The sequence below is a fragment of the Lithohypha guttulata genome (genome assembly GCF_036872675.1).
Source record: "Lithohypha guttulata strain CCFEE 5908 chromosome Unknown scaffold_6, whole genome shotgun sequence".
Lineage (NCBI taxonomy): Eukaryota > Fungi > Ascomycota > Eurotiomycetes > Chaetothyriales > Trichomeriaceae > Lithohypha > Lithohypha guttulata.
The window spans coordinates 953629-968564 of NW_027042755.1; the positions used below are offsets into that span (position 1 = coordinate 953629).

A 14936-nucleotide genomic window follows, 5' to 3' on the forward strand; every position below is an offset into this window, starting at 1 on the left:
TTGGCGTCGTGTTATACCGAGATTGAGCTAAAAAGAAGAGTTAAGCGAATATTTGACGCAACTTAGTCTCATCAGAGCAAGCGCTGTGATAGAGGGAGAGCGCGTCCGTGTAAGGGTACTCTTGAACAGGCGAGTCGTGAAATGCCCAGCGCAATAGTGATATCGTCCTTTCTCAGGCAGATCAAGCTTCGAGAAGACCAGAGATGGGGTATTTTCAGGACACTACCTCACCCAGATCAAATTTCATTGAAGGCACAGGCACAAAGGAAGGAGCGATCGAGTCTTTCACCAACTTAATAGTACGTACCTTCCACGCCGTGCACGTGAAGGATAAACGCCGATAGCCGTGATACCTGAACCAGGCATTCAGTGCTTTTGAAAGTCCAAACAACAATGAAGTGTCCCTGGCGAACGAGGGTATTGCAAGAGTGACAGTTTCTTGCAGCTCTGCGCTGGAAGTCTCAGTCTTCCCGGACTTATAGCGTTCTCATAGCGGGATCTGAGCACACGATGAGAGGAAGATAGGACAAAATGCTCCTTCTCAAACACAGCACAGTTTCAACATGTTGCGTATTCTCGAGTCGCAAGCGCCGGCGAAGCAAACGGCCACAGACACTATCAACACCTTGAGCAGTCGTCTCTCCAGTGCGACACTGCTTGAGGATCGTAGAGCTGCTATATTGGGACTGCGAAGCTTTGCTAAGCTCTATCCCGCCTCAGTCGCTTCAGGAGCATTACGGGACCTCATCGCTGGTCTTAGGAGAGATGGGGAGGATCCAGACACGCTAAAGGCCGTCCTCGAGACCCTCCTGATGCTTTTCGACCCAGATGCAAAGAGCCCAGAAGCCTCCGAAGATATACCATTGTGGCTAGCCGATGAGTTTACACAGAGGCAGGACAACGTTACCGCCCTCCTCGACCTGCTTGATACTGGCGAGTTCTACCTTCGATTATATTCTCTCCAGATCCTCTCACAAATATGCGCCGCTCGGTCGCAAAGGACTCAAGAAGCTATATTCTCAGCACCATTGGGTGTGTCACGAATCACTTCGGTTCTAGACGACAGAAGAGAAGCTGTGCGAAATGAGGCATTGCTCTTGCTTGTGGCTCTGACTCCAACGTCCGCCGAATTGCAAAAGGTTGTTGCTTTTGAGAACGCTTTCGATCGAGTATTTGCTATGATAGATGCTGAGGCAGGGCTGACTCATGGGACAACCATTGTGCAGGATTGTCTTTCGCTGTTGGGAAACCTGCTGAAGCTCAACCCCTCGAATCAAGCATACTTCAGAGAGATTGGCTGCGTCGGTAAGGTCGCAAGACTACTGGCGCAGGTCATACAAGAAGAGGAGAGTCCTGATGGAGTTCCAGAATGGACACGGACACAACGCGATGTCAACCTCTGGGGACTACTTACTGTGCTGCAACTGTTTCTAGTTCGGGGTTCACAAAGCACAGGGCTGTCCCAGGATGCTTTCTGGAAGAGTGGTGTATTAAAACGTGTACTACAGATTGCTTTTCACGAGACTTTTGGCTCAAATGTTAGAGCACGAGCTCTGGACACTTGTGCAGGTATCATTCGCGGCAATTCTGATTTACAGGAGCAGTTTGGCGACCTGGCTGTGCCCGCCGTCCGACAAGTGCAGCAAACCACAAACGGTCGCGCAACACCGAAGGCAAATTCGGCCAAGTCAGGAGCGAGTACTCCTGCCAACGTCGAGATGTCCAATGTGATCGAGTCACTCCTGGAACTAACTCTAGAGTCAACAGCTACACCATTCTTCGACGTCCGACTGGCTGCGTGTAATTGTGTCAAAGCATTCTTCGAGGGCCACAATGGCATTCGTGGCCATGTTTTACGCAGGGCTATTGAAGGTCACAGAATGGGTGATGATGCTGTGCCGAATATACTCACAGTCCTGCTTGAACCGCCAAATACTCGAGCCAATCAAGACCCCTATCAGCAATGGATGGCTGCAGTACTTCTGATACACCTGCTGGTTGAGAACCCTGAGAACAAGAGTACAGCGCTCAAAGTCTCCGACCGTGAAGCTGAGGCAAGCAGCGAAGACGAATACGAGGCTGTTACTTTTGTGCAGAGTATAACAAGCAACGTCGTTGCTGGGGTTCAGCATCCTGAGGATGAGAGGGCACTCGTGGGCTACCTGATGCTACTCTCAACGTGGCTATTTGAAGATCCTAACGCAGTTAACGACCTCTTAGACGAGGGGAGCAATCTTCAAGGTTTGATATCAGCAGTCAAAGTGGCTTCGCCCACGATGCCGTTGGTAGCAGGCTTGTGCACTTTCCTACTTGGAATCATATACGAGTTTTCGACCAGAGACTCCCCCATCCCGCGTGCCACATTGCATAGCGTTCTGCAGAAGGGGTTGACACGCGAAGTCTATGTTGACCGACTCACTAGACTGCGTGAGTCTCCGTTCATTCGCGATTTCGAGGTCTTACCTGTCGTTTCCAACACTGGCCTACCAGAAGTGTACTTCGACCAAACATTTGTTGAATTTTTTAAAGACAATTTTAGTCGATTTTTACGATCCATAGATCGCGATCCGGGCTTCGAGGCCTCTGTAATCATGAATGGTGTACAAAAGGGCGTTTCACGAGAATTGGTTGATAGCCTACGAGCACAAATCGAGGAACAGAAAGCATTACTGGAGTCATCGGAAAATGAATTCGCGACTTTGCGCCAGCAGCTTGAGCAAGAGTCACTGGAACATCGCAGGACGAAGGAATCTACAGCTGCCGAGCTAAACAGAATCAAGCACATTAATCAGAGTCTGCAAAACAACCATGAGGAGGAGACTCAAGCTATGCAGCAGGAATTTGCACGGCAACAGAGTGTGTTAAGCAACATGCATGGCACAACTCTCACACAGATGAAGAAGGAACACTCAACCGCTCTCGAGGACCTACATCGGAAGCACAAAGCTGAAAAAGATTACCTCGAGCAGAGACGGACTGCCCTAGAACGAGAAGTGGCTAGGCAGAGGGAGGGTATTGTGAAGCAGCAAGCCGAGATCGAGAAGGCTGCGAGCCACGCGAGACATATACAGAACGAACAGCAAGCAGAAATCGAGTCCTTGCACAAGAACCTCAAAACTATTGAGGAGCAGTTAAGCAAAACACGGAAGGAGCACGACTCTGCATTGCGCTCTGCGAGGACCGAAGTTGGAGACCAACTGCGTGACGCCGAAGCAAGAGCTACAGAGGCTGAGAAGAAGCTCAACGACGCACAGAGTACACTTGAGAGCTCTCAAAACGAGATTAGAGAGTTGAAGAACCAACTAGCAGACGCTGAAACCCGCGCCAGTAGCATAGAGGCCACTTTAAAACCGTTGCAGGCCAACTTTGCAAAGACCAAATCCGAGAAGGACGAGTTGCATACTCGACTCCAGACCATGAACTCAGATGTCGAGAAATTGAAGGCCGAAAATACGAACCTCCAGTCACAGTTGTCAAGCACGACCCAAGAACTCGAAGCTGCTAAATCTGCAGCGAAGACGGCATCTAACCAAGCTACAGAGCCAGACATAGATCCCAGAGAGCTTGAAGAGTTGAGAGCTGCTGCAGCGAAGCAGAAAGACGTACAGACCGAGCTGGATGATTTACTTGTTGTGTTTGCGGACCTCGAAGCGAAACGGGCTGCCGACAAGAAGAGGCTCAAAGATCTTGGGGAAGAGGTTAGTGAAGATGAAGACGATGAAGCTGGAGATGTCGACGAGGATGGTGAAGAGGATGAAGAGAATACTGATTAATCGATTTAGCGTGTATGCAACGACTCTGCATTTCCCGTCAATTTTACTATCTTACTGGCCTTTGAGGGCTTTCAACTTTTCTTCCACTATCCTACTCACCATCTTTTCTAATATGGCAGGAGCACCAGATTGATTCTGCTCGAGATAGCCAACAACGCTCTTCTCGACATATTTCCCGACTTGATCAACCTCGACATTCACGTCTTCACCTTCCTTCTTTTGCGCCGTGACAACCTTCTCCTGAGTATAGGCGATAAGCATGATCTCAAACCAGCCCTCCGCATCATTGACGCTCGTCACTGTCAAACTCGCACCATCAAGCGTGACATAGCCTTTCTCGACGACGTATTTCAGTATGCTCTCGCTGCCCTCGTGCAATCGTGGCTTCAACCGGAACGTTTTCGCGTTTCCATCTGGCGTAAGCTTGACTATTTCGGCTATCGTGTCGACATGCCCTTGCACAAAATGACCTCCCATACGTGTGTCCGCGCTGACTGCTCGTTCTAGATTTACTTTCGAGCCCTGCTTCAGCGAACCCAGGTTCGTGCGACGTAAAGTCTCTGGCGCAGCACCGATCTTGAAGTACCATGTCGACTTGTCTCCCTGGTTGTTGAATTCCGTGATGGTCAGGCATGTGCCATTGACAGAGATGGAATCGCCGAGGTGTGCATCGCCGAGGATGTCGGCGCAGTTGGAAATGGTGAGAGAGGTTCCGCCGCCGCCCGAGGAGGTACTGTCGAGGGAGTTGAGTTCGGTAACAGCTGTTAGGAAGGAGTGGTCAGATAGTGCATCTTGTTGTAGATATTTCTTTCTGAATGGTAACGCTGAAACTCAAGGTGGAACATGGGCGAGGCAGGGTATGATTGACTCACTGCCGATCGTTTCGACAAGTCCGGTGAACATGGTAGTAATAGACCTGAGGACTGTGTTTGCAAAGAATTCGAGGCAGAGAAAAGGTATACTATGTCGTCGCTTACTGCAAGTAGGAAGGATGCTCCTGCCACCTGCAGCAAAATAATTACTTATTGCATCATGGAGGCTCGCTCAGTAACCTCCCGAAACCCGATCGAGAAGGTGCGCGCATGGCGCGTTCTGAACAATTTTGGGTCGTGCCTACCTGTCAGCCACGAGTTTAGTAGTGGAGGAGGACCACCACATCGAGGTGCATCATGGCATCTACGACAAGCAGCACTCTGATGCCATTTCTGTACCCTTGTCTTTTCGACGGGGTAGTAACATCAACAGTAAGCCGTCGAGTCTCACGTCAATTATCCACATGTTTAAAACGAAGGACATTCACATCTACCACTTGTCGTTCATCACCATCGTTGGCAGAGCAGAATGCACAGAGACGTTTCACTGCGTACGAGCCTGTAGCTCCCGAGGTTCCCAGAAGCGAAGCACGACAAAGAAGGCTAGATCCTACTCCTGACGACTACGCACGAAACATCTTCGTCGACAAGTGTTCCTTGTCAGTTCACGCTGGTAGTGGCGGCAATGGATGCGTGTCTTTCCACCGCGATGCCGTCATCTCAGACGGGCCACCAAATGGAGGTGACGGTGGTAGCGGAGGCAATGTCTGGATCCAGGCTGTTGCAGATCAGACGAGTCTACACAAGCTAGCAAGAAGAGGCATCATCAAAGCTGGTCGAGGAATCAGTGGACAGGGCAAGAGTCAGGGTGGTCGCAAAGGAGAAGATATCTGCATACAAGTACCAGTCGGCACGGTCATCCGCGAAGTAGGGAGAAGCGATCCTGTTGCGGACGAAGAGCGACGTCTGCAAGAGATACAGGCACTTGATCCTGCGGTGGCCGAAAAAGCTAAGATAAAGACGGGCCCGAGGAGCAATCCATGGATCTTGTATCCTGGCGCAATTGGCTATGAAGAGAAAGAACTCGTCAACAATCTACCTAAGCCTCCGAAGCCACGTCGTAGTCACCTTTCTGCCCTGCAGAAAGAAGGACCGATAGAGCTCGATCTCGACAAGCCTATGGAACAGCCAATACTACTTGCTGCAGGCGCTATGGGTGGCTTTGGTAATCCTCACTTTGCTACTAAGGAATTGCCAAAACCAAAGTATGCCACTAAAGGTGAACTCGGCATCCGGCTCAAATTCGAGCTTGAGCTGAAGCTGCTTGCTGATGTAGGTCTTGTTGGTCTGCCAAATGCTGGTAAGAGTACTCTGCTCAGAGCCGTCAGCAATAGTCGGACTAGGATTGGTGACTGGGCTTTCACTACCCTTGAACCAACTATTGGTACTGTTATCCTCGACAACAACCAAGGTAGACCACTTGTCAAATCTGGAATCGAAGGACAAGGTCCGAGAACGCACTTCACAGTTGCTGACATTCCTGGCTTGGTCGAGGATGCCCATCTCGATAAAGGTCTTGGTCTGGGCTTTTTGAGACACGTCGAGCGAGCACGAACTTTAGCATTTGTGGTAGACCTTTCAGAAGGTGACCCTGTGCAAACTCTGCAAAGTCTGTGGAGGGAAGTTGCTGAGTACGAGAACATGCGAAATCAAGAAATCAATGAGCAGTCACAATCAAAACTGGAGGGGTGGTCTACGTTCGGCTCATCTGAAACATCAGCAGATGAAGATCTAGCAGATGACGACGAACCACAGATACTGCTCTTTCCTGAACCTACAAAACACCTCGAGCCGATCAAGATTTCACCGATAAGTGCCAAGCCATGGTTCGTTGTGGCCACAAAAGCGGATAAAGAGAGCTCGCAGGATGCTTTTCAGAAACTACAGGCTTACGTCGCGGGTGTTGAGGCTGGCACAGTACCTCATCCTTCGGGTCAGCAGAATGCCTGGAAGGCGAGAATCGCTGCAATTCCTGTGAGCGCTATACATGGTCAAGGCACTGACAGAATCGCTTCTTGGACTGCTGGGTTGCTTGACAGCATGCAAGGAGCTGGTACCAGCCAAGCTGTTGCTGAGAGTGGTTATCGTGGCTCTCGGAGAGCGCTAGGGTGATGTCAATGCCCGCATTTCGATACAGGGATATCACATTGACAATATTCACCTTGGCATATACCGCCCGCAAAACAGAGATTAACACTGGGCCCAACGAAGCTGATCATAATCGTCAACGAAGCGCCTGTATGCTTGAGAAAATACCTGGAGAGGTTGTATGTTCCTCTGCGTGACAAACCGGCATGCCCCGAATGAACAGCTTAGCTGCCCGCTATTGTTGACTGTGTCGGGATAGCTTTCCGCAGAACAGCCTGCGCACGAGTCCCTCCGACTGGTCGTACCCTGGCGATCCTAAGTTTTCATTGGCTAGCAAAGACCGACTGTTTATAATACGCCGGCTTGCTTGACGTCGAGAAAACTATAGTATACCACGAGTGTACGGCCACAGCATGCTCAGAAGAAATCAGAATGCCTCAACATTGTCGACGACCTAGAACACATCTCAGCTCCATGAGATTGTGGGTCGGCTTAGGGTCTGAGAAAACACAACCATGTCGAAATTCAGCTGGACACCTGCCACAATGCCGCATACTGCAATTGCAGAATTCAATGCTCTGTGCTTGCACGCTATGACTCTTCACATCATCTAGCGACAAGCTCACACGAGTGCATTCAGAATGTGATCACAAAGCATTGAGGGGTGGTTGGCAGAGCTGATAGAATCAGCTCACGGCAGCTTCCTCATTCGCTGCTGGACTCGACTTTTGTACTGTCTTCAATTGCTCTTTTAAGAATTCTATCACTCTCGCCAAAGCTAAAGTCAGTCTCTTCTCCTTGGCTAGCTGCAGCTTCAGACTCTCAATTTCAGTCTCCTGATCCTTCATTATCTGTTCCTTGCGTTGTCGATATGCACGCTGAGCACGTCGATTCTGCGTCCTCCGGCGCTGCGGACAAGCTGGTCAGCAGCCATTGTTACTTTCACAATCGGCAGAAAACCCACAAAGTACAATGTGAAGGAGAGATTCAATTTTTCACATTTTAAATGACTCGCAGGTAGAGAGAAGCTAACTGACCTCTTTAGCGCTTTTCCGAGCATCATCTGTTAAGCTCCGACTTCTGACCAGTGGAACAAGGATGCTCGCACCTGGATGTCCACCGTCTAGTGAGCCATATCGTGTGTTTGGGCTCTTTGTTTCGTAGAAATCGTGCAGGCCGAGCATCGAATCTTGAAGTTCCATGCTGGGCATCGAAAATGCAATCGAAATTGCTGAATTCGTCGGACAGGAAGGACTAGCGTAGCTCGCATCTAGAGCCGTTCCTAAGGCACTGAGACCGGCTGCTAGGAAGCCATCTGCTGTCCATGTCGGTTGCAACGTCAAGTCGAACTGTTCTGATTCCATGTTCGCGATTTCAGATGGTAACAAAATTGGTACCAAAGGGAAGAGCTTGAGCAAGTCATGCCATACGACTGTTGTTTTAGTCTTGATGAAGTCAAAGTATGTCGTCGGAGATTTGTTTCGTACAGCTTGTCCAAGCAAATGTCAAGCCACTTTGGCAGCGGAAGGGTCAGCTAGTGTGCAGAATCCGTCTATACTTGTCAAACAGCATTCGACCAAATAGTCATGCTGCTGTTGGGACAGACCATGACTCACCCACTGACCCAACGGATATAAAGACCGAGTCAGATGCATAGACGTTCTCAGCATCTTCAGGCGTCATAGACCCTTGCTGAAACGCGTCTCGTTCATCGACTTTTCTAGCACGTACACACCCTGATTCGACACGGTTTAGTGTTCGCATCTCTTGATTGAACTATGCTCGCAAAATCGACCTTTCGTGTGATGCTGTATGAAGGCAGCGCCGATGTGAAGTCCGGGGAAAAAAGAGGCGTGCATCAAGATCGTGGGATGTACAAGGTTCTCTGCAAGCACCGGTGTCTTCCCCACCTGGTTGAAGCTCTCAGCAGGCCTGAGGACCGCAGCGTAGGAGCAACTAAGTCACATAATCAAGCTTACCTAGAGCTGCCAAACCCCGAAAAGCTTACCAAGCAACGTAGGGCTCTACTTCACAATACAAACGGATATCTGGTCCTGCCTAAATGGTTTTTAGTGTGCGAGTGGCTGTTCGCTACTAGTCTAGCTGATGGGGGGCCTTGCCGTGTGGATAAGATTAGCTTCCTCTGCGAGTGATGCAGATTGCCTCCAACTAATCAAAGAGTGAACGTCGGCAATCTCACGCTTACGCGTTGAGGTGCAAAAGCGGTCGACAAGACATATGCAAATCACATCGAAGTCACCGGGCGGCCTCGCCGAGGAGACGAAGCAGCATGGAGTGCGAAAGAAGTTTCTTGATCGCTGCAGTCAATGGCTCTCTAGTGTTTCCATGTGTTGGCATGATGTGTGAACAGATTCGAGCTTCTCGACCTGCGCCTGTCATTGCATGATGTTGCCATGCAGCTGAACTATCACATCGAAGTCCTGAATATCTCTGTCTAGGACGTACTCGAGCACGACTCTGGGACATGTAAAAGGACAATTTACTTCCACCCTTGCTATATCAACAATATTCTGATAGCATCTATTCTGCCGCCAAGTACAGCCACGACCCTCACTTGAGCCCACTGGCAGACCTGACTGAAAGACCTTCTGGAGTGTACATGGTGACGGAGCAGGCCACTGGTATGGGACAAAATCCTCCCCAGCGCAGGCGTCCGCCTGAACCACAAGTTGAAACACCTGCCAGAAAACTTAATACTCCAACGCTCGGATGTCCTTGCGAGACACAAGTCGCCAATGCACGCAATGATAGTGACCTTCAGATGCACCCGTCCGGTACCGAGTCGTTGTGAAGTATGCTCGAAACGAGCAGCATCTCGTTTTCGTTTAGTTGACCATGAGCAGGGGCCTCCCTAGCGCATGAATGGTTATACACAGTACATGTTCCCGGCTGAATCTGTCCCCTCAACAACGTTCTGGAAATATGCCGGCGGACGCCACATCTGCAGCTAACCTGAAGTCCTCGTGGCTGCTACACGCGACGTTGATTCATTCTTGTGAAATTTGGTTAGGGAGAGAAGTTGTCGTACTTCTGACGACTAGGGACGAGCAGGCTTGTCGACGAGATGCCAGCTCTTCATCGATGGCCAGGCTTAACTTCGAGGCTGCTGTCACACTTCTTTGTCGTTACGACGTTGTTTTTCCGAGGCTGCGACGAGCTCTTGATTTCTACTTGTCTTGTTGGCAGCAGGCTTGACCTCTGCCAGGCCATTCCAGGGAGCTGTGTTCGAGCCGACATGGTGGGACTTCTGGTTCTCAGTAGCGTGCTCCTTGGCGGATCGTGGAAAGGTTCTCAAAGGACGTCGAATTGAGAGCCAGTCGCTACTACTTGAGCGATTGTCTGACGATGTTGGCATTCGTGCGGACTTTAGGTCCAGTTCCATGGGAAGTTCATGCTTCGGAGAGACCAGATCGTTTATGAACGCACGACCAACGCCTGACAGCTCTGCCATTGTTGCTTATGTTGACATTTGAGGATACAGTAAGTAAGTGTGCTACTAGGTGGATGTCAGTGTGGCTGCTAACGATACCGGAGAGGACGAAATAATGATGAGAGAGATATTGTGATTAATATACCTAACAACAGTACATCCGTCTTCATCCCTCAGACTTGGGACAGAGACATAGCATTCACATTTCCTAATTGGAAAGAAACTCACAACATCTCGCCCTGTTTTTATTCCTACTCGAAACACTTCGTCCTGCATATTACTGCACGATCGCATCCTCCTCTATTCCCATTACCGTATTCAGCTAAATCCCTCAGCATGATACTGGAAGATGGAAGACTTTGGCTGGTTTATTCTCGCATTCCTCAGAACGGTAACGCGAATCTGGGACTGCAGGATCCTGCTCGTGCGGAAAGACGCTAATTGGTGGGGAGGGCTTGTACATTGCCTTTTTTGGATGAGCGGATGTTTGTGCCAAGATTCGTCGTATTTCGTATATTGGCGCGGAGAGGAGATGTCGTTGCGTCCCTGATACCGTACCTGTTTCTTTCATTGCTCTCTAGCAGTCGTCAATCGACTGTCTTGGATCAGAATAGAGTCTGATCATCATGTGGTTGATGAGCCTCGACGTGGACATAGCTGCTTGGTTCCTGTGCTGAGTCAGGATTAGTGGCAGCCGATTTCCTGCAATAGATTCTTGTAGTACTGAGCTCTTCTCAAACCATCCTGCTGTCGCACAATTCTTGGTTCCCGTATGAATTGCTAAGGATTTCAAAGGATCAGGTGGTATTATTGTTCTCGCTGTAATATAACCATGACACCCATAATACCCAGCATAGCAGTCTTCATCCACGGATGCTCGCTTAGCATGATAGTAACATAACCAACAGCCGGAATATACCCCCTCACACTCCCTATCAGATCCTCGTTCCTATCCAGATAGCTCTGACTTCGTGCGTAGAGTTCCGTGTCATCAGCCACGTTGTTGTCACCTTTCGTCAGAAGTTTAGGACTCGAAAGGGACATCGTTCCACTGCGACTCCATGTTAGCAAGCTACCCTGCCAGCAACAAGGCTTTGTAGTACACTTACTTCTCAGTAGCCTCAACCCCAGACACCGGCACAGTAACATGCTTCCTCACCACCCTATGCACAATCGGTATATCCTTGCCCTTGACGTTATACACCACTATCTCCCCAACTTCTGCGCCGACATCCCTGTTCCATAGAAAGAGTAAATCACCGCGTTGGAAGGCTGGTTCCATGGATCCGGACAGGACTACGACGATTGGTGAAGGGGAGTTGGAAATGACGCTTAGGGATTTCCATAGCATGAAGGCTGTGCTGAGGACGAGGGCGAAGTTGAGGACTTGTTGGAGGGATTGGCGGGGGTTTGAGAGGGCGGCTGTGATGTCGGAGAACATTATGGTGAATGGGTGGTTCTGAGAGGGAAGGGCTGAGGGATAGAGGGAATCGGAGGTTGAGTTGTTAAAATGTCGGCGCGTGAGGTGTCGCAGTGACTTGTCTTATGGAGCCGACGGGGTGAGTAACTGGGGAGAATGTCTGGTCATCTCGTTGTGACCGCGGTGCCTTTGCTGTTTTCACGTTCGCAATGTACTGAGGACAGGTTTGTGGTATTTATCACTACTAATTCGAGTACGGCAGGCTACTCAAATATTACGGTTGGTCACTGCTTTAGGCCTACCGTAGTTGATGGCTTGGCAACCTTCACCATCTTTTGAACTCTCGAATGTCTCTCAATGAGCTAGCACGGCTAGTTGCTCAATAGTCCAAATAACGTGATTGAATTTGAAGAGCATGGTTCAATGTTCCCCAAGCAGTAAGACTGAGCAGGAGATAGCAAACTACACGTTCTGCGACACGTGGTTTGTCCTACGCCTAGAAAGAAGGACTCCTGTCTCTCAAGATAGTTGCCCCCTTTTAGAAATCGTCCTTCTTCCAGTTCTTCGCAACAGTCCAGAAGCTGTCCATCCTCGCTCTCGAAAGTACGTCCCTTGCCTGCGCATCTGTCTCGCAAACCCTAGCTCCGAGCCACTTTCTGAATGCTCTCCTTTTCTCCTCACCACTAAAGATCAGATCACATCTATTCGCACTCAAATCCTTCAGCTCACCATTCTCGTCCTCCGCGTCAAGCCACTTAGCTTGCGCTTCCTTGTTGCCTTCTCGCACTGAAGAAGGAGCCTCCATCTCCTGCCACTTGACACGATTTTGCATGAGCTTGTCGTATGCACGAATAGAATGTTCACCTCCCTCAACGACAACGAGGTTGAAGCGCGGGTGCATAATACATACGCCTGTAAGTGCATGCTGCTCGGCATTTTTCTGAACCTGGAACCGGTGCTTGCCATTCGCCAAGCTGTCGATTTTGTACACACGGACGTGAATACCCTTCGCTGCATCTTCGGTCTGTTGTTTTTCGAGCTTCTCCACACGCTCCTCTTTGGTCAATTTTCGTTCTTCATTAGCTTCCTCGTGCGTCTCCTTGCGTTCTGCGATTTCGCGGTTCACGCGAGCCTCGACAGCTGTAGGATCCTGAATGGCCTGTTCACCCAGGACACGCATGAGGTTTGATTTCTTGACTTTTGGCGGTGGAGGTGGTTCAAGACCTAGTCTGATCTTTGCTTGCTTTTCTTTCAAATCGGCCATACGTCGCTGACGGCGGAGTTTCGCTTGTTCTTTAGCTGTGAGAAACATGGGTTTTGCGGCGGGGACAATCTTCTCTTGTGGTGGTTCAATAAGAACTGGGTGCTGAATGTATATTGTGATGATAGAGTCCGGAGTGTCAATCTTTAGGTTTCGAGGATTATCGATGACATCGTAAGACGAGCCGTCGACGAGGCCTTCATCCCACCATTCAATCTCGGGCGGCTTAGGAACCAAGAAGGCTTTCTCGGTGTCGAGGTCTTCGTCAATACCTGCTTGTCGTGCTCGCTCTGCAATGCGCTTTTTCATGTCCTCCAATTGGGCCTGTCGGCGCAGTGCTGCAGCCTGAGCGATGTACTTGCCCTGTTGGTTGAATACCAACTGCCGAGTAACCCGACCTTTTCCTGACGCATTCTTGACACTAATGGAGGTATCGAAGTATGGATTTGCTTTGAGCTCTTCTAACGACGGACCTGAGAGATCCAGCTGTGCTTTCTTCTGTTCCTCCTGCTTCTTCTTGAGCTGATCTTGCTTGCCCTTATTCAGGCGATCTGACTGGAAATTCTCCTGGAGCGCAGGGTGCAGACCAATGTCCAAGCCACCACGAGCTCTGCCGAAATCATCTTGATACACTGGTGGACTTGGGACTGCAGGTTTGGTCTGGGCTAGTTCTTTGGATCTAGATGTAGCTGCTGCGACTCGCGCTTTCAACTGAGCGATTCGATCACTAGCCGACACTGGGGCAGAACTTGATGTAGCAGGAGGTGCTGCCGTAGCAGGTTTCGCCAGTCTTTTCTTTATTTCTTCAGCTCTTGCCTTCGCAGCCGCAACTGCTGCGCTGATATCAGGCTTCCCTCCAGTCTGTTGAGAGGGAGTGGTGGGACGAGGAGAGCCATTGTTCGATCGCGATCTTTTGTTGGCTGCTTCGTCGTCTTCAGGGTAAGGCCTCTTCAGCAGATTTTCAGCCATTATGTAGAGGAACTCACCAGAAAGGGTTGGCGGTGGGCTTGATTAGACAGAAGAACCCTCAGAAAAGTCTGGCCTGTCTCTCCATCGACTGTTCGTGGATAACTGAATTCTAACAGTGTCACTTTAGTACACAAGTTCATATCACTGGACCGAAAGCCTCAATTTATTCGAATTAATCGGAAGCTGCTTCTTCAGTCTACTAAAACAGCACTATAGCCGGCCATTTTCATACAGCCGATGGTGTAATGCTCAACCAGTTGTAACACTGATCCAGCTCAACTTGAATGTAATAGTAAAGGTCGTAGTTGAGCTTTGTGTGTAGATTTATCCAACAGTACCACTGACACAATGTACACTGCTAGCCCAAAATGTCAAGCGTACAATCGATTTGTTGCATAATCAATGCAACGCCAACGGAATAGATAGATTCCGTAACGAGTAAACTATATATTGATCATTGTAACTTTGCTGGATATAACTAGCACGACTATATGTAATTCAAATGTCCTCCGGGTATCTCGTTCGTGTTCCCTTCATAAATCGTACCAATAAAAGTGATGCGACAAAATATTCCTGACATTGTCTCGTCCCAAATGGTAAAATAGAAATGCTGACAGAACATGACAGATAAGAGCACGCGATTCAAGGCTGAAACTTGCCCCAAACCATGCTCCGGCAGATGAACTGGATAACGGACCTGGCAGAGAGGCCATTTGGTTGGCGTCAATGCGAGCCTGCAGCCAAGGTTTGTTCGTGACAGATTGGCGCGGGCGAGGCGAAGAGCAGTTGCCACGCGGCTGGAGGTACTGCGAGGCAGATAGCAGATGAGCCACGACTTATCCTAGAGCAAGCTTTGCAGGCCTCCGAGCCGATAGTTACCACCCTTCACCATGGCTGTTCTCCTGTCTACAAGTTGCACACCAGCGTCAATATCCGTACCAACTGGAAGGTGGTGATGTGACCCTTCGTGAAATGAAGTCAAAGTTCGCAGACCCATCAGCCAGTGGAATAGACTCTGCTTGGTCTCCTGATACTGCTACTGCCGCTGTGACTTCGATGCCTCCTGCTTCCACCTCTCCGCTTCTCAACGATAACCGTCTCC

The 14936-nt window shown here is 49.7% G+C and overlaps 6 protein-coding genes across 6 annotated transcripts; 2 read left to right on the forward strand and 4 right to left on the reverse strand.

Annotated features, from left to right (window-relative positions):
- Positions 1-563: 563 nt before the first annotated feature.
- On the forward strand, positions 564-3773 carry USO1 (Vesicle-mediated ER to Golgi transport protein; the record flags this gene model as incomplete). The annotated part of the gene is made up of 2 exons (XM_064902098.1): positions 564-2427; positions 2560-3773. 2 exons carry the CDS (start codon positions 564-566, stop codon positions 3771-3773), a joined length of 3078 nt encoding a protein of 1025 aa, XP_064751777.1.
- Positions 3774-3824: 51 nt separating this feature from the next.
- On the reverse strand, positions 3825-4676 carry RIB5 (Riboflavin synthase alpha chain; the record flags this gene model as incomplete). Its single annotated transcript, XM_064902099.1, has 2 exons — positions 3825-4534; positions 4646-4676. The coding sequence occupies 2 exons, from the start codon at positions 4674-4676 to the stop codon at positions 3825-3827; spliced, it is 741 nt and encodes a 246-aa protein (XP_064751778.1).
- Positions 4677-4942: 266 nt separating this feature from the next.
- On the forward strand, positions 4943-6757 carry MTG2 (GTPase of the mitochondrial inner membrane that associates with the large ribosomal subunit; the record flags this gene model as incomplete). Its single annotated transcript, XM_064902100.1, has 1 exon — positions 4943-6757. One exon carries the CDS (start codon positions 4943-4945, stop codon positions 6755-6757), a length of 1815 nt encoding a protein of 604 aa, XP_064751779.1.
- Positions 6758-7419: 662 nt separating this feature from the next.
- Positions 7420-8097, reverse strand: LTR64_007784 (uncharacterized protein; the record flags this gene model as incomplete). Its single annotated transcript, XM_064902101.1, has 2 exons — positions 7420-7641; positions 7771-8097. 2 exons carry the CDS (start codon positions 8095-8097, stop codon positions 7420-7422), a joined length of 549 nt encoding a protein of 182 aa, XP_064751780.1.
- Positions 8098-10991: 2894 nt separating this feature from the next.
- SEC11 (Signal peptidase complex catalytic subunit) lies at positions 10992-11625 on the reverse strand (the record flags this gene model as incomplete). Its single annotated transcript, XM_064902102.1, has 2 exons — positions 10992-11235; positions 11294-11625. The coding sequence occupies 2 exons, from the start codon at positions 11623-11625 to the stop codon at positions 10992-10994; spliced, it is 576 nt and encodes a 191-aa protein (XP_064751781.1).
- A 517-nt stretch (positions 11626-12142) lies between these two features.
- prp3 (U4/U5/U6 small nuclear ribonucleoprotein prp3) lies at positions 12143-13834 on the reverse strand (the record flags this gene model as incomplete). Its single annotated transcript, XM_064902103.1, has 1 exon — positions 12143-13834. The coding sequence occupies one exon, from the start codon at positions 13832-13834 to the stop codon at positions 12143-12145; it is 1692 nt and encodes a 563-aa protein (XP_064751782.1).
- Between the last annotated feature and the right edge of the window lie 1102 nt (positions 13835-14936).